Source organism: Channa argus, chromosome 17 (genome assembly GCF_033026475.1).
Source record: "Channa argus isolate prfri chromosome 17, Channa argus male v1.0, whole genome shotgun sequence".
In the NCBI taxonomy this organism is placed as follows: Eukaryota; Metazoa; Chordata; class Actinopteri; order Anabantiformes; family Channidae; genus Channa; species Channa argus.
In genome coordinates, this window is record NC_090213.1 from 11,656,341 (window position 1) to 11,681,753 (window position 25,413).

The 25,413-nt window shown below is 38.6% G+C and overlaps 2 protein-coding genes across 5 annotated transcripts; both read right to left on the reverse strand.

Moving 5' to 3' along the window:
• Positions 1-921: 921 nt before the first annotated feature.
• Positions 922-17,423, reverse strand: flvcr2b (FLVCR choline and putative heme transporter 2b). Of its 4 annotated transcripts, none has more exons than XM_067482061.1 (11): positions 16,432-17,423; positions 13,134-13,275; positions 9,730-9,870; positions 8,014-8,081; positions 7,504-7,607; positions 6,624-6,734; positions 5,510-5,615; positions 5,066-5,177; positions 3,836-3,891; positions 2,453-2,603; positions 922-1,399 (listed from the first exon to the last, which is right to left on the reverse strand). In XM_067482061.1, the coding sequence occupies exons 1-10, from the start codon at positions 17,011-17,013 to the stop codon at positions 2,517-2,519; spliced, it is 1,509 nt and encodes a 502-aa protein (XP_067338162.1). In that variant the 5' UTR covers positions 17,014-17,423; the 3' UTR covers positions 922-1,399; positions 2,453-2,516. The 4 variants fall into 4 exon arrangements, with proteins under 4 accessions (XP_067338162.1, XP_067338159.1, XP_067338160.1 ...); XM_067482058.1 differs by lacking the exon at positions 16,432-17,423 and adding an exon at positions 13,911-15,601; XM_067482059.1 differs by lacking the exons at positions 2,453-2,603; positions 16,432-17,423 and adding an exon at positions 13,911-15,590.
• Positions 17,424-17,919: 496 nt separating this feature from the next.
• On the reverse strand, positions 17,920-22,919 carry batf (basic leucine zipper transcription factor, ATF-like). The gene is made up of 3 exons (XM_067482062.1): positions 22,626-22,919; positions 21,455-21,559; positions 17,920-18,708 (listed from the first exon to the last, which is right to left on the reverse strand). Exons 1-3 carry the CDS (start codon positions 22,686-22,688, stop codon positions 18,508-18,510), a joined length of 369 nt encoding a protein of 122 aa, XP_067338163.1. The 5' UTR covers positions 22,689-22,919; the 3' UTR covers positions 17,920-18,507.
• Positions 22,920-25,413: the final 2,494 nt, after the last annotated feature.

The window sequence follows — 25,413 nt, forward strand, 5'->3', positions numbered from 1 at the left end:
TTCACTTTAAACATTTTAAAAATAGCATTTCATTTATGTTGATGATTGGCAGAATTTGTAAATCTAATAGTTAGAATGAGAGTACAACCTCTCAGTAGTACTTCAACATATATAGTGTGCTGATGAACTTGTACAGTATTACCATGAAAACTTTAACAACCTATCTGTTAAAAGGATCAGTATATTAGCTTAGTGGAGAATAATGAGATCATCAGAGAATCAGTCAGATGGGAACTGCTCTTTGAGTACTGGCCTTAAGTCAGGATGATCTCATAACAGAGTTTTTCAGAGGCAACTTTATCTATTGATGCCAGTGACAAATGTATTCTTTTATTTACACCCAAGCTTCAGATCTGCAGCCCTCTGCTTTATTTATTTTCAACCTTGATGATATCACAGTATAAACAATCCATAGGACACCAACAACCCAAATTATATCCACTGTGTACTGCCTTCTCATGCCCCTCACTTGAATCATTGTGGACTTTCATGTTCAACAGAAGAGTCTCTGCTGTCTGCACATCACAATGCTGCCACCACATGGAAATTCTGTATATATCCAGTAGTTTAAAAAATGTGAGCAGGACAATAAAATGTTCCACTGGCTATGGCATCAGTACAAACTAGGGCACGATGCACATATTCTTCATCGTTACCTTCATCGACACACACTCGGTCTTTGTGCCACCATATGCAATCAATACTGTATCTGTTAAAATATAACAAAAATGCAGTACAACATACTTTTCATCGTTTTGGAATGTGCTGCTTTCCTTCTGGACATTATCATTCATTATTGCTGAATCTGACCAAATGGTTTTGTGTGGTTTATGTCAGTTTCTACAAAACCTGCATATCACCGAATCATCTGATCCCTATCTTTATCGTGATACAATACAAAAAAGATACAAAGACAAACTATTTTATTTAAAATCAATTTATTTCACTTTAAACATTAAGAAAACGTATTATACTTCTGAGAACATTTTCTACAAAAATCACTGTGGGTCTAGTATTTACAGATTAATTGTTAATAAAAAAATTGTAAATGATGGCAAATGTATTGTACATAATCAATTTTAAACTTAAATACTGATAGAGAAAATTGTCAAGGCACTAAATTCAAATATTTGTCTTTTGGCAGATTCCATGAATAAAGTTTTTATTCACTTACATATAAACAATATTTCTAAATAGAAAATTTATACTCCAAATTGTGCATTAGATATCTGATTTAACTCTGAACGTAAGAATTTGTTTAACATAAAAGAAGAGTGGGTCTCACAACCTCCAACTTGTTTCACTAGGCTACACTGTGTGTTTTTGTGCACATCTAAAACTGTTCTTCATTGAAGATGGATGGTTCAGCCATGCTCCCATCGTGGCAGTTGGAACGTTCCTATTAATCAAGAGGGAGATTTATCAGTTTTAATTTATCAGTATTACAGTTTTTTGTTTTTTTGTTTTTATAAATGAGGTTTTAAAACTTGGATCAAACAGCTGGTACCCTTGAACAAAAAAAGAAAAAAGCCCAAAGTTTCTGTGAAACATCTTAAAACTGACAAAATAAAAGAACATTTTAAGGAAACAAAACAAACAACTTTGCAAACTATTACAGAATGTTTTAAATACAACAACAAGTGCAACTGGCCCAAACAGACTTGTTAAAAAGAGATCATAAAAAACACTTCTATCTTATAATCATAGATGTTTCAGTCACTCTGTCGTTTGATTTGGCCTTTGTTGTATGATTTTAAATATAGGATAGTCCTATTTATTTATTCCTTGAATTGTGTTTCTTTTAATATTTTTGTCATTGTAGGTTCTTCTTTTTCTATGAAAGGGGACCAACAATTCCATCCATCTATGTAGACTGGTCAGTCCAACATGATCCTAAAGAGTCTTAGAATTGACCAAAAACATAAAATTGACATGAAAACAGTAAACTCAATTATAATTTACCTACCACACATAAAGCCAACACAACGCAATAGTTTTAATTTCATCTTTTTTATAAATTGTAACTCTGGGGAACGTACTACTTTCTTTCATAGTTATGCTGATTACACTCAGATGTACCTTCCTGTTAGGCCCACTCAGCCTCCTTATTGCTGCACGTACACTCACATGTGAAAGGGACACTCATATCCTTTATCACTGTATGGTTAATGTATCAGGGTCAGAGGTTGTGATTGGATTAATTATTACCTGAGCTGATTTAAATACAGTTAAATTCAGTTGGAAGTGCTATCGAGGGAAAAAAAAAAATCACAAAGGGAAACAGCCTTAGTGAAAAGAGAAGGTTCATATTTCAATGATTGTGTTTGTATTATTTAGAAATGATCAGAGGATACTGAGACAGAATAGACAGGTTGCCCAATAAAACGTGAAAGGGTGTGAAGCAGGGCTGGGTGATTATGGACAGTGTGTGCTGATTCCTCTGTGCTCCTACCTTTGTTCATCTGTGTGTTGGGCTAAGATTTGAGGAGATTTATTTGTTGTGGAAGCAGAAAGGTTTATAGATCAGGCTGAGATGGAGGAGTCTGTGGCTCCGAGATTAGTGCAGTGGCTCCGTAGTCTCGATCCGACTCCTGCCTCTTTCCCTAGAAGAACAGCTGCTGATCACTTCTCATTAAGAGTTTATAGACGCGTGAGTCTCCAGTCTGAGAAGAAGTTTGCGAGGAAAGAATCGCAGGTAGGTGGACTCTTTCAAGTTTTCACATTATAAAATGATTTGAGTTTGAAACCCACTTGCAGCAAAATGTTAAACAGTTTTTTTTTTTTTACTAAATTGTTAGTATTTGCAAACAAGCACAATATGGCTTGTTAGTTAGTAGGATTTACAGGTACCATCACTCTAAGTTAATCATATCCTGCTGGCTTCAAAGGAAAGATATGAGCAGACCAGAAAGCAAATAAGCAGATTTCTAAAAACAACTGAGTACTTTTGGAGTACATCGTGCGCCCTCATGTCCTTTCTCAATTGCACATTAGTATTAGATGAAAGGAGTTAAACAGACATTCTCATCAGTAACTTCAGCACAGAGCTTGGAGACTCATGCTGGTATCAATAAAGCTTTTCTGATTTTGCTCCAGTTGACCTTACTGATTTTATTTAAAAGCAATTGCTTTCTTTTTTTGACACCAAATCTTGGTAAGTAATATGATTAAATACAAAGAAAAAGAAGAACTGTATAATGACAGAATTATGACAGAATAGGTTAAGAACAAGGGCTGACTAGTTATACTATGCAAGCAAATGTCATAAATCACTTGATAAAAAGTCCTAACAATATATCATCATATCATATAGTATTTAAATCCTTCAGACGCAACAATCTATAAATACCAAATAGATGCTTTGTTTCACATCATGCACACACCGGAGACATATGCCATATGCAAAACATGCAGCACAGAGTCAGGCTGTTAGTTCATGTTCACTAATATCACGAGCAAGCTCGTCTGTACCAATGACTGAAGAAGAATAGACACAATAGGGAGCACAGAATACAGGGATGTTTACGATGTTAAAATGCCTTCCATGCAAACGTATGACAAACAAAAGTGTTAAACACATTTTTCACAGTCAACATTTTGATTTGTCATAATAGGATAAATTATTTTAACAACTGCTCTGTTCTATTAGTGTCCCAGTGAGTAATAACTGTGTGACTAAGAGCCAGGAGGGATCTTTAGAGCTGAACCAACAATACTAATGACAGGCCAAAATGTCATGCGCATGAAAAACGGCCAATTCCACATTACACTAGCACCACTAAGGTACCACCCTCTACTGTATGTAACCTACAAAAGCACAAAAGATTCCACTTACTGTTGTTTTAGCCAACATGTTAGCATTTTGCCTTCTTAGGTCAGACTTTATTAACCCTAAAGGGACAAAGAACAAGATCATAATGAGAAAATAACATAACAGTACAATGAAAGGAATAGATATTCATGATAGTTATGATATTATGATGAAGTATTGTAGTGAGGAAGTATTGTAAATAAAATGGTATAGTTTAGAAAAAGTTAGGTGGAAGATGTAATGATGTTGACTATCCAGTAGATGGCTCCTATTCACAGATGCATTACATTCACAACCAACACTATTGTAGTAATTTTACTATTTCCAAAAACTGTGTGGCAGCAAATTCAAATCCAAAGGATAATAAAACAGTATGTTGAACTCAATTCATGAATCACATTAAATATTTAACCTTGATTTCCAGAATATTTCTCAACTCAAATGACCTCTGATGAACTGAAATGAAGAACTGAATATTTTACGCTGTCCAAACTGCACGTGCATCACATTTTTATGCAGTTCGGCAGCTTCACATAACAACGAAAATTAAAGAAGTGTGTGTCCAGCTGTGGTCTTACACAGACCTGTGCTTTTTCTTTTAAAACTAGCATGAAGACCACAATGACAAGTCCACTCATATGTCTGAAGGCTGAGCAAGTTACAAAAGACAGTGAGTCAGTTGGCTGACCTTTGAGAGCAGAAGACTCAAAATTTTGCACTTTAGTGACTAATGCGTTCTTTTAAAGTTATACATTGCTCATAGATCCGTCAATGGACCATGCAAAAACACCTAGGTGGCTTTACATTCACTAAGGTGCTAACTGAGGCATGAAAGGCTTACAGTACCTTTGGTACAGGCAAACAAGGTGCTACCGTTTGCACAGTAACATTCAAAATTGTATGTTGACAACCTTCTGGATGACAAATGCCTCCACTGTTGCTTAGCTTAGTTTTCAAGGAAAATAAATGATTTCTAATAACTGAGCTGCTCTAAAGGTCAAATAGCCTTCCCGTAAGGCGACCAAATTCTAAATAATAAAAAAACCGCATGTCAATTGTATAATAACATCCAGCTCTAAAATAGTCCTTTCACTGTAAATATGTTGAATTCTTGGAAGTCAAAAAGATTAGTAAACTTGTGAGGGAAACAGTCACAAACAATGACAATTCTTTCTACTGCTGTATGCGACTTGAAATCAGAAGCTTGTTATGACTCTATAAAGCACATCAAACAGTCACATTTAGACGTTTTACCTGTCAGTGCTGTGCCAATAAAAAGAAAGACGCAGAGGAAGATGTTTCCTTTTAGTGTGCCGAAGTGGTCAATGATCTTCCCCTGGCAGATAGTAAATATGATCCCAAACACCTGCACGTGCACAGTAGGTTGTAGTTAGGAAAAGGGATTGGAAGCCTGCAGTAATATGGTGCGGTCCTGATTCACAAACATGATGTGTGACTACTTTTTACACAAAGACACTATTTGTCTTTTAACGCTTCCTCATGCTTAAAGATGGGTATTGGGTTTCTCTTAGGTTGTAAAATGCAGCATGCAAATTCAAATTTGGTAAGAGCTGCTCTGCTGAAATAGAACGTGATCAACTCAGTTTTACCAAACAGCCAATCATACAGCAACAATCATTTTGTAGCTTCTCTCGCACAATTATGTTGAGAATGATCCTTCGGAACAGTGAGACGTACTTGTGCTGAGCAGTTGAGGAGGCCGGAGGAGGTTCCCTCCGACTCTGGATATGTCAGTTCAACAGCAAACTCAAAGCCCAGCGGGAGGTAGCCTGTCATGAAGAACCTGGACACACACATTGGACCAGAGACCCACAGTAAAACAAATTTTTAACCGTGCGAAATTTCACTATGTAAAGAATATACAGGCTCTGTGCAGTTCATTTCCCCTCCCTCTTCATTATAATGCTACTCAGACATCGACGAAGAAACTTTGTACCTTCTTTAATGTCAATGTGTGCCAAGGCTAACGCCCTTGTGCATAACAACACAGCTGATGGTCTACAGGAACAACAGGTTTTGAAAGTAGCTTAATGACATCAGTTAAATTTCTCACTCAGTGGCAGCAGGTTTATCTTTCCACTGAAGTGACAACAAGTGAAACTCAATCACAAGGATCTGACAACAGCTGCAAAACACATCAGCCTGAGTCGATGCACATTGTATTTGCACACACATTTTTCTGACATTTACGTAAGCTTGCGTCGATGCTTCAATACCAAGAACATGAAGGAGTAGACGGCAAGGTAGAGTGAAAGGTTAAAGCAATGCACACTTTACCAAGTGAATATGAGTAACTCCTGCAGAAAAAATTAGGCTGCTGTTGATTTAGTCCCTATTAACAAATCGAGGTTTCTGTTATTTGACAATTCAGGCTAAGTCACATGGACCTTGTACACTGTCTGCCAAACCTGTGTGCACGTGTAGCCAAGTTTGAATTATCAGTCAGTAACACTGAATAGATGTGATTTCACAACAGCCACATAAACTTAAAAGTGAACGTAAAAGTACTGCTGCATGCAAGATCTGGTATAAATTTAAAGAAAAAAAGACACTTGCAATTAGCTTTATCGATCATATCCTCCCTATTTAAATGGCCATTTTCCCATTCATAGGTCTCTATAGCCTTTATTTTCATTCAGTGTCAACACAGCACAAGATAAACAGAACCATCTTCAGCACAGCTAACTCTTAATGCCGTTTCTTCAAAAGCCCCTCTTCTGTTCCATAAATAAAACATTTGTTCAAATGATATTTACAACAAAAAAGGAATTGGTAATAAATTAAGAAATACCCGAGTGCTCCCGCAGTGATGAAGACCACCCAGAGGTGTCCAAGACTGAGTGTAGCAGCATAGACGATCATCCCCACTAGAGACATAAAGTAGACCGCGAGGGTAGTCTGCCTGAAAATCACATGAGAAAGAGACCACACTCTTTTTATTTTAAAGTTGTTCAATAAACTCTTTGTGTTATGGTGGGAGATTGGCAGACCCCAGTAACTTCTCAAAAATGCATTATGTTTGAAAGACCTCTAGAGGTGCTATAGAGCAACGTTTTTCATCAGCAGACTTCCCTCTTGTTTGTTATTGAACACACATGCATGCTGCCAAGCATGTGGGTTTCAAATAGACTCCTGCCAAAAGTTTCACTATTTTACTGGTCAGAGCATGGTGGCGGTACAACATGCATAACGCATAAGCAAAGCCACTGAAACAGAAAAGAATGCAAACATTCAATTAAGATGTTGGCTTGAGCTCCAGGATGCATACAGTGCGGTATGGTGAGAAAAGCTGTTCATAAATCTTAACACTGTTTGTTTACAAGAAAACTTTGATAATCACAACTTGAATTCATATGGCATTCATATGTTATAATATTATGCAAGATATGTTGTACACACGCGCACACACACACACACACACACACACACACACACACCTGTCACTACTTAGTCAGAGGGCCATGATGCTGGAGTGAGAGGTCAGAGGTAAAAAGAAAAATGCCAATAAACAGAAAAGCTGTTTTAATACTGGGCAGAAAAAGGTAAACTCATAAACTTTAGGTTGTCCGTTAATTAGTAACAATATTCCATCAAACTTCCTATTAGGTGAACTATAAGCCAAGAGGACAAACCGCTGCATTTTTACTTTCCCTTTGTAATATTTGCCTTACTTGTATGTTTTAGTTTTGTCCAACCAAATGCCACAGATTAGAGAACCGACCATTCCTGCAATGACAATAGTCAGGCCAATCCTTCCAGCATTTACCTCTTCTCCCTGAAAGGTCAAGGAAAATAAAACACAAGTCAGTGACCTCACATACTGAGAAAAACAAGGACAGAAAGTGCACATTATGTCCTTATATGTGTGAGTTTAAAGGTAAAATCCCAAATTCAAAGTCAAAAGTAAACAAAAGCCTTTTAATTAATAATGAATGTATTCAAAGTTCAGAGAACATCGTATTTAACAGTGTTAATAGTTCAACTGAGTGATGTGTTACATTATTTTTGGGTTGCAATGCAAATGATCAAAAATATAAAGACTGCACCAACGTTTAATGTCCTGAAATGGTTAATACAACATAATACAGCAAGAACATTACTGATAAACACTGTTGTGCAATTCTCATCTTAGACGAACATATTATGTTTATCTGTATAAACACACACTAGTCAGGACTTACAGGGTAATGATCGATGATCATACGGTTCAACAGTGTGCTAACAGCATAAAAACAACCCACGTTCAGCCCTGTGGGTTAGAAAACACATTAAAATAAAGTCTTCACACCACAAAGCAGAGGACAAAAATATTTTACAGAAAACTTTTCACAAGGTCAAGGAAGCATTCTACCAACTTCCTTTACCAAATTATGAAACACGTCATCATCAGCAGTGAAGGATTTATATTTCAGTGCTGTCTAATGAACTGAATCAGTTTCCAAAAGAGAGATCTGTCCCAGCTCAAGTCCTTTCGGCTTATCCCGTGAGTTCAGTGTCCCAGCTCAAGGACGTCTATAAAAGGACAAATCTGACCTGTTTTTTCAGACGCTCACTCTACAAAAAGAACATACGCCTGTCCAGGATAAGTAATCCAACATTTGGAAAGACAAATAAATCTAGTAAGGGTGTAAAACATAAAAATAACAACTGATGCACATTTGTAATTGCACTTTTTTTTTTTTTTTGCATATATTATGGTAAAAAAAGGGGGTTACTCAAAAGTATCTGGACACTAAAGAGACAGAGCACTGTCACAAAACAAAAAACTGACAGGTGGAGGTGCAGCCTGCAGAAAAAAGAATGTCACAATCGAATGTAAATCTGAGGCTTAAGTGAACTCTGCATAGTTATCAACAACAATACAGAACACACACACACACCTACACCTGAAATGATACTGTAAGGTTGAATGAAGTTAAAGTACTTCCTGAAACTGCTCAGCTGTTGTTGAACAATTACCATGACTTTGAACAGCTTGAAACACTTTAGAGACAACAAATAAAGGGGTTTTATTTAGCAGTCTAGTTCCCCTTCTTAAAATGTTTGTTTTCTTTAAGTCATATCAATCAAATGCATTAGTTAAATATTGTCAGACGATAAACAAACTTTGGACTCCTGCAGGACACATCCACTCTCATCTCTGTAAGCACTTATAAATAATGATTGGTGAGCACTTTTATGAGATTGAATGACGAGATAAACCCTGTCACACTTTAAAAGGAGAGGGCTGAAACCTTCTAAAATCTCAGTTAATGGTTTACATTCTAATGTAGAATGGGGTCGCTGAAGATTCTTATTCATCCAGTGGTGGTTATCTGGACGTTTAGTCTTCTTTCTAATTAGTTGGGAACAGGCCGGGTGAGAAAGACACAGAAAAAAAAAAAAAAAAAAAAAAAAAACACCCATGAGGATATAATTACTACCCTTGCCAACTTTTCCTCAGACTGAAGAAGCTATCTGAGTGAAACTAAGAAGAAATAAATCTTGTTGACATGACTTAACTTACAAAACCTCTGAGACGAATCACAGTGGGGAAATTTCCATTGTTACAACAGCAAAATGTGCAAATGTGAGGCAAATATTTTAATGTAATTTTAGTGTAATGTGAAAAAAGTTAATATAAATAAAAGAAAATCAACAATACAAGTAAGAATAGAAACAATCAATTTCACTAACGTTCTTTGTAACCACTTAGTTTTAGATTTAATAGTACCAATGGGTATTATAGTGTGTGTTTGTTCACTGTGAGCAGCTCTTATTGTCTCATTCTCAAACCACACTATTCATAAATACATAAGCACCAAAAACAATCAATTTGTTCTCAACTCAATCCATTATGAAATATTGTTTCATGTTAACCCTCAACATTAATAACTAATAATGTGGTGATGGCTGACCGTAAGTGATGATGAGGAGGACAAAGGGCCAGTTGCGGAGCAGCCTGCGGATGGAGGCTAAGTAGGAGTAGTGCTCTGGGGGGATGCTACGAGCTGTGGCCTGGGCCTGAGTTGGAGGAAGTTTAGGGCGCTCTTGGAAGACTGTTATAAGGAGAAACCAACAATGTTAAAAACAGTAAGAAAAAAAAAATGTTAAAAACATTAAACACAAATAACAGTAGCAGCAATTTAAATGCCAGTGAATTTTGTACTAATTATCACTGTTTCAGCCATCAGATTTATAAATTATACTTAACAGCACAGCATTCACAAGAAAACAGAAATGGGTCTTTAAGAAATACAGCAAAATGTACAGACTATGATATACAGTAGCAGTGCAAGTAGAAAAACTCGATCTTGAATCTGTGGACTTCAGTACAACACTTGGAACATGTGATCTGCCTAACGAAGAAGTTGCAAAATTCCAATTGATACGGTATGTGGTTAGTTGAAATTTCATTTTGACAGAGGCATTAGAGATGCTGTAGGAGAATAACAGCTCCTGAACAGCTGCCAAAAGCTCATGTGGAATAGGTCTTGGAACATCCCTCAAAGTCGTTTACTATAGGATTCTCAGACAAAAAGGACATTTAGTTACCTTTTAGGGGGATAACTATGACAGGTTCTGTTTGAGTCCTTCTCCTGGGTGGAAGAACGTGCCCTTTGGCCTCATGGAGAAACACAGATGTCTATCTTTGTGGTTCTGACCCAGCCATTTGCCTCATGAGCAGACCTGACCTGAGGGTTTGCAGGTCTCTGTAATATTAGAAAACTAACCTGTCCCTTGATACAGCTACTGAATCAGTGGGTGGTGAAGTCAATTAATCTGCAACATGAGCTCAGCTGCTTTTTATTGCATCCATGATCCTGGTTATTCAAAAGGAAATGCAAAGGTGTATTCAAACAGCCTTTAGAGCGATCCGTTTTTTTTTTTTTTACATGCATTATTTAAAGCATTCCTAATGATTTCCACTTTTTACTAAAAGATGGCCAACCCCATTATATTTTAAGTGCAGATGGCCTCTGTGGTTACCTATTATTTTGAGAAAAGCAAAGCACCAGACTTCTTTCCTCACCTCTTCTTTGCACACAGTTTTTTTACAGTTTATCTCTGAATCTTAGGACTTTGTCTGCCCTGCTGAATCACACAGGCTTGTTGAAGGGCCACAGATGGCCGTGCCAGCAGGACAGCCCTCACACATGGCGTCTTGCATGTATGTGTGAGGGTGTGTTTATGTGTCATACCATGAAACTTCTGTGGCCAGCTGGTGTAAATTATCTCACTGGAGCAGACCTTTCTCTGTGCCATCACACATGAGCAAAAGTGGGGGAAAACCTTTTTGTCCTGTACACAAATCTCGACTAATGAATCTTCAGAATGTAAAATAATAGTCATTTTGAGAAATGTCAACAAATTATCTTCTCATTACTTCCCACTCCTCTAGCTGTTCTGTAAGTAAGAGCTAAGCACAAAGACTGGGGTAAACAGCCTGCTTGGCTCTGTAAAATACTCAATAAAAGTCACAAATTACCACATTATATCCCAATACTTTGTTTAAATACCAAAACGATGTTACTATTCCAGCTAGTCTATCACATCACTCCCTTGTAAATGCCTATGTGTAGCGATTTAACAGCGGTGTCGACCTACTCATCTTACTCTCAGCAAGAACACAAGTGCATTTCCACAAATTCTGAAAAACTTGTTTAAAAGATCACAAGACACAACTAATAAAATGCTGAAACTGAAACTAATAAAATAATTATGACCAGGCTCTTAAAGATAAACATGCCAGATAAAAAATAAAAAATAAAAAAAAAAGGGCAGCTGGCATAATGAGCAGAGATTGAGCAGGAATCTGCATTTCAAGGTGCACACAATGAGACCATGTAGTCAAAATACAACACGATTAAGCCAGTCTGAATTCTTGTGCATGGTACTACTATGGAATGCTTTCACAAGCATCCTTTTGTGTTTCTGAACGCTTACGCACGCCACCACCCTCCTCCACTCCTGACAGGACAACAGCTTTTTCATGCAACTCTGACAATGTCTCAGCCCAGCGAGTACTGCAAACGTAAACCACGGTTTACAATCTGCTGAACTGTGACTAACCACTGCTGTTATTAATCAACCTCCTCTTTAAATGATGTAGAATATGAACATTTTTCTCTGTGACAAAAATATATATGCACATGCACACAACAGAAAAACAAAGGAGAATGTTACACGTGAGGTCCTTCATGAGAAACTAAACTGACCTAATTTATTGGAAACTGGTAGAAAATGTTTAAAAGGTTGAAAATGCATGAAGCAGACGTCAACTAAGTGGTTTTCTAAAAGCTCATATTTTTGTCTGTTATGTCAAGTTATGCCACTTCCTTTTTATGAGACAAGTCCCATTGTGACTACAGATTGAAACTGCTTGAAAAATATCAACAACCAACATACACTAGACACAAAATACTGTTAATTATGTAAAACAACTTTTGTTAATTTCTGCCAATTCCTGTAGTTCTGGCCATACTTGCACCATAGTAGTATTTCCTCATAGTAGTATTTTTTATGTTGATCTACGCTTCAGAGAGGTTTTGTGTTGGTACCAACATGCAGGACAGCAGTTCTCATGTCCTCTGAATGGTGCTTTTTGTCTTTTTGAGTGTAAGTATGCTGTAATGTAAAACCATTATTGGGTCAAAGCACTCAATAAGAAATCCCCATTAGCTGGAGCAAAAGAGGTCCAGACAATATACTCCAAAGTCTGGGCACTTGTGGAGTATAATAAGGGAACATACAAAGGGAAGTCGAAAAGCTGACTGATGATTTCATTCAGTTTTCTGTTTCATTTCGTTTTCCATTCACAGAAATGGTGCCACATCACAAAAAGAAACGGTTTTCATTTAATCTGCATTTTATGTAAATTAAAAAACTGACGAAACTGTAAGTAGTATACAAGACTATCTTTTATGGTGCCTAGTCATGCATAAACTTTCGGTTGTAGCTGCTGAGGTTTTGAGATACAGTATCTCCATCTGAGATGCCTGTATCACCTGTATGATGGACTCGAAAAGAGTTACTTTTGCGCTGCATAAGCTACTGGGGGAAAAAAAAAACTTCTGTTTTAACCTAAACAGCTACCAATTATTCTAGTGTTAAGATGAACAGCCTTCACTGAAGCTACTTTCTATCAGAGAAGTACTTCCAATGAAAATTTTGTTCACTTGCACTGTACTGGGATTTTTCAGAGACATTTGAAAAGTGTGGCACATAAATCCAAAGTCCCAAACTTCAGCTGGAAGTAAGGTAGATTGGTGGCTTTTGCTGTTAAGGTGAAGTGTCCGATCACATGCTACAATTATCTTACAAAAGATAACGAGGATGAAGAGAAAGGTAGCAACTCCTGCTGTGATGTAGAACATGATGCTGATGTGGTGAGCCAGCTCATCCATGTCGTCCACGTTAGGCACAAGAATTGGAGGCACGAGGAACCCAATAGCAATACCCAGCTGTAAGACAATGAACAAATTACTGAAATAACTTAAATTATACAGTCACACTGAACACACAATGTTTCAAAATACTCTTTTCCAAAAAAAATATATACTCTGATCAGAAATGCTCTGCTTCTAAACCCATTATAGCCACTTACATTCCAGCTCTCACACATTATGATGGACATATACCACAACAAGCTATTACAGATCTGTCTCACTTAATGATTTTGACATTTTTATGACTGCATGAATTAAATTAATGAATACATTATTGTTGGCAATTTTAATTGTCAACACAAACTCTCAAACAAACTGTGCAACAGAATCATCTAAAACTTGCATGTGTACATAAATAAAACATTCCTTTTGCCTTATTATTGGCTTTTTATTATTTCCTATTCAAATTGCTACAAATGAACTTGAGTATAGCATCTGGCAAATTCAACACAGAATTCCACGGATCCGAAAGAAAGATTTAAACTTTAAAACCTCTGAACAATGTAGTTTGTTGAAAAGTCTGCAGCAAACAGTTAACACAATTATGTCAGGACTCCCATGCTAACACTAAAGGTTCTATGTGACCACACACAGCCCCACTATTGCAGAAATAGAAATCACATAGAGATTCATTATACACTCAGACAAACCTGGTTTCCCAGAACTCCTATGGAACAAGCAGTGGAAGCCTCTTTCTCCCCAAACCACACTGAGGCAAGGTGAGAAGGAATACCAAGGATAAACACAGTGGCTACTGAGCACACAAACTGGCCAACAAAGGTTAGAGGAAACATACTGGGATGTGCACTACTGGTTTTTATCCAAGTGCCAACACAATTAAAAGCTGAACCAATGAGGACAACATCCCGGATGCCCCTGTTGTCTAGAAGCCAAAGAACAGGCAGAATAAGTGAAATGTAAGTCAGCGGGTAGATCATGGACAGCCAGTCGATGGCCACAGAGTCAATGCTGTAGAAACGCATGAATATGTTGCTAATATTGCCGTACTGGAACCACATGGAGGCATTGCTGGCTGAGACGATGCTGAAGAGAAACAGCATGAGCCAGCGAAGAGGGTAAAGTCTGATTTCAGGATTTGGGACCAGCTCTGCATAGTCACCGTGCAACGCCTCAACGTCTCTACTGAAGATGGGTCTGCCTAAAGGTCCTGGACTCCACTGCTGCAAAACGTGGCCGGAGACGAGATTCTTTGCAGCATTGAACCGTGGCCATTCTTCACCGCCGAGTTCAGAATTTGCACGGTTGCTTTTCAAAGTTTTGTTTTGTGGCATTTCAACTGTCCTAAACTGGGCCCCTGGAACGTGAGCGGTCTAAAGATTTCAGAGCTTTTGTCCACACACTTCGGTGTCCTGAGTGCCAACTGCTTGTTGTAGAAAGATGCCAGCGAGTGAGCACAGCTGCAGTTCCTGTGTCTTTACCACTGTTTTTAGTCCATTCACATCCCTGCGCATGCGATGCCATGCCCACATATTTATTACTTTCAGGATCATGTGATACAATAGAGGAAATCTTCCAATTGTAAACTGCTCCTACTACATCAGGCTTTAAGTTGGCTAAAATGCTCTTATATGTTGTATAATAACTTCTTCCTCTTTAGTGAAAGCTGTATTTGAAATTAGCTGCTACCCCAGTGTTTAACAACATCCATATCTTCTCCTTCATGAGAAAGAGAATAAATCTGGCAATAAATCTTGCAATGCATTAGCTCTGAGATGTGGCTTAGACAAGTGATATAATGATGAAAAGTACTGATAAGGGAACTTTGGATGATATATATTAACCTACAGCATGAGATAACCAAACCGAGACCTAATCTTTCAAACAGTTCAGACATAAATCGCAGAGACATTATGTAAAGCAAAATATATCTGATACCTCCAAAGGGCTCTGCATGTGTATGAGTAAAAGGAGTGTGAAATAGGGGTCTGAATGGGTTTTTAAAGATCAGGATTTCAAAGAAACAAATATTGCAGCCCACTTGGTTTAAAGTGCCTGGAGATTTGTAGAAAGTCCAGTCTAAGTGGTAACTTTTCAGTGATAATTTACTTAAGAGTTTCGTCGACTCAAGTGTTGCTTGCTCAAGATTTTTGAGCGTTAAATCTGATCCTGTGAGCTTTAATTATGGGTTACACTACATTGATCTCTGCATTCTTGTCTTCTTCTAATTCTAATTAATCAAATCCAAAAGAAGCACACTTACAGCCATTATGTGTGTCCAAGCAAAATGAGCAGCACAATGTAAAGAGTTGTATGTGTTGTTTTGTAAAGTCTCCCAGTATGCAATGAATTTAAAAAGTGTGGCAGTACTGCATGTTTTTAATTGCTTATTTAAATTGTCAAATATATTTAAAAGATTATAATAATGAATTAATCTGTGTTAAATTCATCTTTGCCTTACAGATTTTTAACTCTTGACCAATGGCTTTATAAAAACCAAAGTGAGACCAAGCACATTCTTTAAGTATTTGTCATTTTTGACCAGAATTCAAGATTGAGGGATTGATTTCTCAAACAATGCATCTCAACATCGAGCCAATACAGTATCTGAAAACACAAGTGCATTTTAAGTCCCTTTTAAATCCAGTGCGAGAGTTCCCTGAGCCAAGACCAGAATCTGTGGAATAGCAGCTTGGCCAAATGACCTGAGGGCACTGAATCTGAAGATCTTGTGGAGAACTGCTTGATACTGTGTCGCTCTAGGCAAGACAGACTCTATTAAATCAAGGATTGTTCCTATAGTGCTATTCTTCACCTCTATTGGCGAGTAATACACATTTGTACGTGTATATTATTTTCTGTTGCTTTAATAGACTTGGCTGATGTCAAGTAGATAAAAGTGTAAAAATGTGATTAAAATAGAAGTTTTTCTTAGGAACACAGACCCATCTATGTTTTGAGACGTTTATCCACTACAGTAATTTTGTATAGTCATATTTGCCTGTATTGATGTATGGAAACAGTAGTTGGTTGTGTAGATTTACATCCTGGCCCACTGTGTGTGGCTCCCATTGATTCACCCACATGAACGTGCGTAACGCCAAACAGCTGAGAGGATGTCCACGTGACTGGTGGTTTGTAGCTATTACATTTAGCCTAAAGCAATAATCAAGAAGCTGCGGACTAGAAATCTATCTTTAACTCACAACCTACCTGATTGCCGAAGACTCCGATGGAGCAGGCGGTGGACACTTCCCCTGACCCGAACCAAACCGACGCGATTCTGGAGGGCATCCCCAGGATGAACACCTGCGCAAAGGAACAGGAGAACTGTCCCAACAAAGTGACGGCGAACAGATTGGGTTTAACGCTGGCGACTTTGATCCATGTCCCGACACAGTTGAACGCAGTGGCCACCACCGCGATGACTCGGAGCCCCTTCTTGTCCAGAAGCCAGGTCACAGGAAAGATGAAGGGAATGTACGTCAGCATGTAGATCATAGACATCCAGTCTATGGTAAAGGCGTCCACACTGTAGAACTTCATGAAGATGTTGTTGATGATGCCGTACTGTATCCATTGGAAGGAGTTGCAGAGTGAATACGAGCTGAACAGAAGGACGATCAGCCAGCGACGCTTGTACAAACGGGTCGGCTGCTGCGCTTCATGACCACGCCGCAGACTCGGTTCGTCGGCGCGCTGCGCCGCGTCTCCCGCCTCCGGCTTGACATCCACGTCCGTTTTCGTTTGATCGTCGTTTAAAACGGGGTCCCCCACTGATTGTTTGTCGCTCATATTAAATTAGACTCTTCAATAAACTCATGGAGCAGCCTATGAACTTTACGCCACAGCAAAGCAAACTTCGCCCCGTTTCACGGGTAAACACTAAACTAAACACACTTTCCCGACAGACGAGCCCACAGCTTCATGGTTTTATCTAAAAGCAGAAGTTCACCAGTTTCTTTCAAACCTCCTGTTGGTCTGAATAACATGAGGGCTGTATAACTTCCAGTTTATGAGCCACCCTCGGGTCCATTAATGCGTTTCCTCCCAGGGTTGAAGTTAGTTTTGTAGTCGATCTAACTCCTAAAACCTCATATCGTTTACAGTGTTTTTATGAATGAATATTCGGGACGGGCTTGCCGAGTGTTAACACGTGTACCCCTTGACCCTCTACCCGGACTTAAATCGCTTCGGAACATTGAAATAAGTCGCTACAGGCCGAGGGCGGGGTCTCCTCTACACAGATATCTGACGTTTCCCCAGTCACTTAATGCCAAGTATGTCCTCTCCAGTATGTGAAAGTTCGTATTTAAAGTATCTGTGGAGGTGATCGTAAAGTATCCCCAATGTATTATTACTTTACTTTAAGTGTAATCGGGTAATTTATTTTGACCACTAAGTGATGGAACTTTAAAGGGAGAATAACAAAAGGAACATAGTCGGATTTAACAGTAGAAATCGTGAAATCATAAGTCATGCAAGTGTTTGTTGTTTTTTGTTGTTTGTTTGTTTTGTTTTGTTCAGTTTTTTTGCTTTTAAATAGAAGCTAGTCTAACGTCACCTCTCATACAGTTAAACAGTGCCATCTAGAGACAAGAGAGCCTGTCCACAGTTTTCAGCTCCAGGGTTTGAGAAACACAACCAAACTAAACCAAACAACACTCAAAAGTAAAAGTTGTAAATAACAACTCCTCGAGGTCAGGAGTTATGACCAAAATGGCATCACATTTAATAAATATCTCATTTGACAAAATCACAATGTTTTCACAGCAAGCTGTTTTTCTTTTTGGTACATGACTCTTTAGGATCTTTACTTTACATTCTCTTTGTCCACAATCAAATCTGTCGAAAGCTCCTGAGCAATATCAATCTACATTCACACAAAGAAACACACAACAACACGGTGAACTGTAACTATGACAAACATAGTACTCTCCAAGACACTAAAAACAAGCCATTTACAAAAATATTGTTGTAGTCTCCTGAATGTATAGTAAGTGGCTTTTTGTCCTCTGTAAACATAGACTGGTTCATAAATCTACCTATTCAACCATTTTAAGTTCAAATAACTTCCAATACAAGCAAAACAGATAGCAGAAGCAAAATAAATAGTTTTGAATACTTCCTGTTACAGTTTATGTTCCACACCGTCATCCTTTGGCTGACTCCTTGATCAGTATTGAAAAATGGCTAACATTTATAGACACAGCTCCAGTCAGTCTTTCTCCTCTGAGGTCAGTCTTCTGTATCGCAGCACGTCTCGGGCCGTCCCAGTATTCAGTCAGGTCAGTGCTGGTAGTGTGCGATGTGCTGATGGTGGTAGCTGCTGTGATGAGGAGGGTAGAGGAGGTCAGGGGTCTGAGCGGCCAGGCCGGTGCAGAGAGGTTCATGGGTGCTCAGCACAGATGACAGGTACTTGGCCTCCTCTGTCAACTGCTTCACCTCCTTCCTCAGGGCTGCATTTTCTTTCTCCAGGTTCTCACTCTCCTGGAAACACACAGAGACAATGTGCTTGAGCAGAAGTGTCTTGTGTTGGTAGATAAAAATGAGACTCTTTCCAATAGAAAGCTAAAAAAGCATTTATTTATTACAAATTATTTATGGATTGGATTATTCCAACTGAAAATGTCTCCTTTAACCAGTGGTGGAAAATAACTAAGTGCAGTTACTTATGTAGGGATTTTTATTTCTGCTTTACTTTCCAGTTTCTGCTACTTCTCACATAGACTTTGCCACATTGCAGAGAAAAATATTATGCTTTTTTCATCTATATTTAATTGATAAGTATAGTTAGTGATATTTATTGATATCTAGTGTGAAATTGCCAGGCTGCCTTGCAGTATAAAAAGTACTTCAAATTATAAGAAAAGTTTCAATGCCTTGGTGATTCCCTGACTTTTATCGATTTCATTCCCATCAGCCTCAGCTGTAGTTTGTGTAAGTTGATTATACCATGTTGGTGAGGTTTCTGAATCATCCTACCGCTTTCAGATAATTCTATGTTAGCATGCTGTTGCTAGCATGTAGCCCAAGGCACCACTGTGGTTAAGCTGCTAGCATGGCTGCAGACTCTCAGTCTTGTTTCCAAATTCATGCCAGCCGAGAGTTTCCATTTAGTTCAGTAGGAGTGAGAAACAGCATTTAGTTAGGTGATCTGTGCTGGCATTGCATCTGCTTTTTGCTTTCAAGATGATATTACAGCAATGAATAAAAATAGATTTTGTACAGTGAAGGATTACATATGTTAAGTAAGCCCCTGCAAGAAAGTGTTTTACTCTATACAAACAAGGCCCTGGGCCCCAGACTACAGAGAATGTGTATTAAAACCCTGTGGTATTCTTTAGTAAATATTTCGTCATGCAGATTAAAATTTAAAATTTTGCTAAAACAGAACAATAATAGATTGATCCTTATTTTATTTTTGCTCATTGTTGCCTTATAATCAGCTTGTAATGTAGGTTAAACATGGATTGATTTAAAAAGTCTTTACATCATCAGGCAACAATAATATAACTTCAGTATTTGTTGTTGATAAAAGATTTAAAATAAGCTTGAATAAGTCAATTCAACTTGTTTTTTTCCCCCACAGTTACATAAATGAAGAATGACGTTTACCTAGGAGGCTATAAACATACATTAAAAACACAGTTTTTTTTTGTAAAGCAGCAGAGTCTGAAAAGCTGTAATTGTAAAACTCTGTACGATGTTTGTACATTTCCAAAAACAAGCTTTACTACGTGTTATGTCTCATCTTTTTTTTTTTTTTTTGTGTATGTGTGGGAATAGCAGGGGAGAAATCTTCCATTTGGGTACTGAAAAGGTCACCCCACCATGGTCAAAAGATGATGATACTGAACTGTGGGTCCTTACTGTCATAGAAGCTTTGGGCAAACCCCAGAGTCTGCGTCACTTAGCCAAATACAGCCCACTGCTATCAGCACTTTACAAGAAGTGACTGTCTTTTTCTCCCCTCCTGCCCACGACATAGAATTTCATGCTCATTTACACAAAGAAAAAAAATACTACTGAAGAAACAGGAAATAAGCTACGGTGTCATAGAGAGGGAAAATTCATCTTCCTGTTTATCTAGCGAGACGATGAAAGCAAAACCACACACTATGTTGGTCCCCTGGTGTTCTGTGACTTTAACAGGGTTTTAAAAGACTGATAAAATTCACTTCACAGGAAGGATTTTCATGTACAGTAATCAGAAACACTGCCTACAATGTGGCCTTTCTGAATGTGAAAATCTCTCATCTGATGAAGTTCACAGAAACAAATGCTCTTAAAATATCAGTTTCTGGAACGAGGAAGTCACACAGATACGTGGTCAGTGTGTTGAAATTAGGGTTGATGAAATAGGTGACAGCATTTAGAGTTATTGCACTCATGTGAGCTGAAAAACCCATTAGACAATAACATAGTTTATAGAGAAGGCATGTGGTTCATCCACCTGTTGCAACCTTTCTTTGGTAAACCCATAAATGCAGCTGCCATTCAGCATTATATATATATATATATATATATATATATATATATATATATATATATATATATATATATATATATATATATATATATATATATATATATATGTATAGAGAGAGAGAGAGAGAGAGAGAAGTAAAGATAAACAAGTATAGACAAACAAGTAAAAGATGAATTGAAAGACTGACAAGCATAATGGGACAGAAAAACAAAGGCAGCCAGCCCAAACACACTCCTGTTCCCATATTCAGCACTGCAGTCTCTAGAGCTGGATTTTGCTGCAAAAAGGAGCGAGTGCCCACACGTGCTAATTTATTACTTAAGCTTCTGCAAACACACGGAGCAGTGTCCAAGTGTGCAGCCTAACAGAAGCCATGACACATTGCCACATGGTCAGGTAGCATTTTGTAAATATAGTACAAATAGTACATTCCCAGAGGCTGTGAAGCACAGCACGGGTACTCTGAAACCACCACATGCAGCTTGTGGAAATTAGTCAGTTGGCAAGGCATGAACATCGTTAGTGTAAATTCCCTTGGTGACTATATATTTTGCAAGAGTATTGTTGCTAATGCTATATCTACCTTTTCATGTATCTACCTTCAAAAAGCTTTCGAAATTGTGCAGAAGCAGTGGTTTTGCATTTGATACCATGCCATGTGCTCAGTGTTTTTGCTGCTTGCTCTTGTTAAATTGCGTTCTGGTGTATGGTTACTGTGGCTGTCACTGAGAAATGTCTGCTCACCAAGTGTAGGCTGTCAGCTTTCTGAGTTTGCCTCATCCTGCTCTTCTGAGCAGCGATCCGGTTCTTCTCTCTCCGCATCACCTTCTTTGCATCATCAGAGGAACTCTAACAAAACACAGATAGCTGCAGTTAATGTGTGTGCAGTTAAAAACACATCAAGTGTGGAAGTGACATTTTTGGCAGACAGAGCTTCCTGAACCTACTACAAGCCTTTTGAATGAGTTTCGACTGCTGGTGATCGCTGGTAGGATTATGTGTGAAATGGAAGTGTTACCTATTTCAGTGACAGTTCAACAGAAGATGTGCCTAACATTACACCTAATGGGTGTATTGAAGGGCTGGGTTTGGGAGTGGCTGACTCATTGGTTCGGTATAACGCACACCCTGTTTCATGTCCTGAACACTCGATTTTCTTGGTATCGTAATAACTAATCCATTTCAAAATGCTGTGTCAGTTGTACATCAAAGAGATATCAATTCGAAGAGATAAAGTCTCATTTGTGCACAGACAGCCTCCTGAAAAACCTCTAAAAAACCATTGCTGCTGGAAATTTCTTCCATCAACATAAAGGGAAGCTTCCAGCTTGTAACAGTACAAAAAGAGCACTTAAAAGATTTACTTCCAGAATGCTCTCGAGCAAGAAAGGGAGCAACAGTGTGCTAGAGACTGGGACACGTGAAAGTAGACAGCACTGACGATGCTGGGCAGTGTTTCACATGGACAGAAACCTACAGCACAAACTGTATTTAACAGACGGTCTGTTCCTGACAGCTCGCAGCTCATTCACAGTTTGAGGACGTGCAAAAACAAAGGATTCCCACAATTTGTGATCAAGTGATGAATTGTGCTGTTCACAAAAGCCTACACTTGAAGCGAGTCATGCCTCCAGCCCATGTGTGCCTGTGAAACACTCTGAAAAACTGTGAAGACCCAGCAAAGGCAGAGCTTGTTTCTCTTTGATAGGCTGCGTTGCTGCCTATGCAAGTGTGCATAAAACACTACAGCCAATCAAATGATTTCGAACAAAGTTGTAGTGTTTTATTTACAACATTTGTGTTTACTGTAAAATATAGTTCATAGAGCTTAAACTACACATTCAGAAATTGACGGTGGAAGTAGGATGTGACGGAGTCAACATTACTGTGAAAGTAAATGGAAGTGCACACTTACCGGTCTGCTTCCAGGTGAAGGGGACTTGTAACTTGGGTCATTGCTGTCAGAGCCCTGAGCCATAGCCAACTGCGGCGACTGAAAACGTGTGTGTTTGTCCACTTCTGCTTTGTGTTTTTTGAGTGTGTGTATGTGTGGTAATTGGTGTGTGTGTATGTGTGTGTGAGAGAGAGAGAGAGGGAGAGAGAGAGAGTCTGTAGCAGAAAGAGTTGCTGAGAAGAACTTGGCTCACTACTTAATGAGTAATGAGTCTCTTTCTTCCCTCTTTTCTTTCCCTTTCTGTCACTCCTCCTTCTCTTTCACTCTGTTGCTCATGCTCTCTTCCTCTCTCACACTCTCTCTCTCTCTCTCTCTCTCTCTCTCTCTCTCTCTCTCTCTCTCTCTCTCCCTCCCTCCCTGACACAAAAACACTCTGTGACTAGCTGTATACCTAATTAGCTGTATCTGATGTGGCTTCTGGTAAGAATAAGTTGCATTAGACTGGAAGTCACATGTCTGATGGAAAGTTAAACCATCTAAAGTAATCTTAAAAACTCCAGAACAATCACATATAAATGAGACAATGAAAAATTAATATAAATGAGAGGATATTGCCACTGTCAGACACAGAACTCTTACCCATTTGCCTACATGTAAAAAAAAATTTTTAATGTAGCAATTCTTGTTTTGTAATTTAATAATTTTCAATAAAGTTTAAATAAAGGAAAAGATATTGCTGCAAGCCTTTTTGCATGTGTGATTGGCTGTGTAGAGGATGGGGGGCATATGTGCATGTGTGTGAGACAACATGTTGGGCATTTCCTCTTCCTCTTTTTTTAGCAGCCACATTTCAAAACACGTTTCGACGCAGTCCTCCAGGGACAGCCATCCCTAATCTCCACATGGATGACTGGGTTGTGAATAGTACGTGTGCTTCGTGGTAATTTCCAGAACTATACCACGCTTTCTTGCTTGCGACACACCAGCTGCAATATAGTAAGGCAACACTGAGGGCTCTGGCATTGAGAAATGCTCAAGGGGCTCCCCAAATCCCCACCTACAATCCCCTTGTTGTCTTTCACTCAGAATGACTGAGTGAGGCTGAAGGTGTGGGGGAATCTTCTCGAAAATGTACATTTTGGTGGGATATTCCCTGCCTGTATACAGTTGTTGAATGGGCGATAACATACTGGAAATAAAAGAAAAACATTTGTGTGACTTTAGTGTTTTGGTGCATACCTGTTGCCTTAATGTCCAACAAAATCGACGTTAAAATCAAGAAGTGACAACTGCAAAGCTGCCGTGTCCTTTACCAGTGCATTATTTTTCTGTTTGCCCCCATCACGAGGTAGCATTTGGTGGTGCAAGAACAAGATTTTCTTGTGAGAGAAGAATCAGGACCAAAACAGCTTTGCTTGGCAGAACAGTCCTCCCACACAAAAACATGTTCTACCATCACAGGAATTTTGAAGCGCTTGGGCAAGGGCAGACATTTCTAATACTTGGCATTTAACGCTGTCCAAAAGAGTTGAGACTGTAAAAAGAAAAGAGAGAATGGCGAGGAATTAGTGATTAGGCGAATTCTGCCTTCGCCAGACACAATACACTACAAATACAGAGTTAGGGAAAACAAATCAAGACATTTGGACTTAGTGTGGCCCAATTTCTGTATTGAGTTTATCTCTAAGCCTGAAATGACCTGAATGGCCGAGCTTTTACAAGTGTGGGGCTCCAGGGAAACCTAATTAGGTTTGTAAAGGTTTTTTAAAAGGTGAGTGAACTGCCATTTTGATCATTGCTTTTCTTTTGTTATGTTCCATTTATATTCTGATTCTCAATACATTTCATAGAAGCAGTGAAAAAACAGATAGCATGTCATTAACAGCAACAAGTATCACAACTTTTATTCACAATGCTTTCATCCTAAGGTCAGTTTAATAGAAATGACAGCTGATAAGTGCAGTTTACATGAATTAGAACCACTGATGAGATAGTGGTAACACCTCTTCTTCAGGCCTCACTTACATAGAAAAACCCCCTAATGGGCCATTTAGTTAGATAGCAAACTGACAGCCCTCATTTGTGGTCTGTCTTCCCTGGAAATGGCTGTGGGAGGTTTCTAATAAGCACCATTTTTTTTTTAGGTAAACTAAAGAATGCTGTAAACACTGTTGCCTGTAAAAATAACAGCACTGACACATGTATTTGAAGTGTGATGACACTGATTGCAGGGGAATACTTCAGAACAAAAGGTCATTAATACGACTTTGTAGAAAATGTCTGTTAAATGTCCATTTTGTGAAACGTTTAATTTGATTTGCTGGTATGAAAGTATTTTATCCCCAGAGACAGGGAGGAAAAAACTTTGTTTAAAGCATACACATCTTTGACCTGTATTCAGACGTATGACGAGTGACTGGAGCTGGTCATTAGAAGATATTGTAACTGGTTCAGTATAGTTTCAGGTTTACCATAAATGTCACCAGAGTTTTGTGAAAACCTTCCTTTGAATATGGGAAACAATGTAGTTTCATATTATCTTTAGATTGGTGGTTCATTGGAAACTAATTAAGCGGGAAAATTTCTTACTTTGAAGACATCAAAGTAATTCCAAATAGTCCTTTTTTATGTAGCATCAACCCAGCTCTGAGCACAGTTGGTGAAGGCAGTCGTCCACGGACCCCAGGGTTCGATCCCCGGCCCCGGCTATATGTCGAAGTGTTCCTGTGACACTGAACCCCTGACAGCCCATTCCCCTCTCCAGCTGTGCAGTAGCGGTCCAAGCCCGGTAGAAATTGGGGAGGGTTTC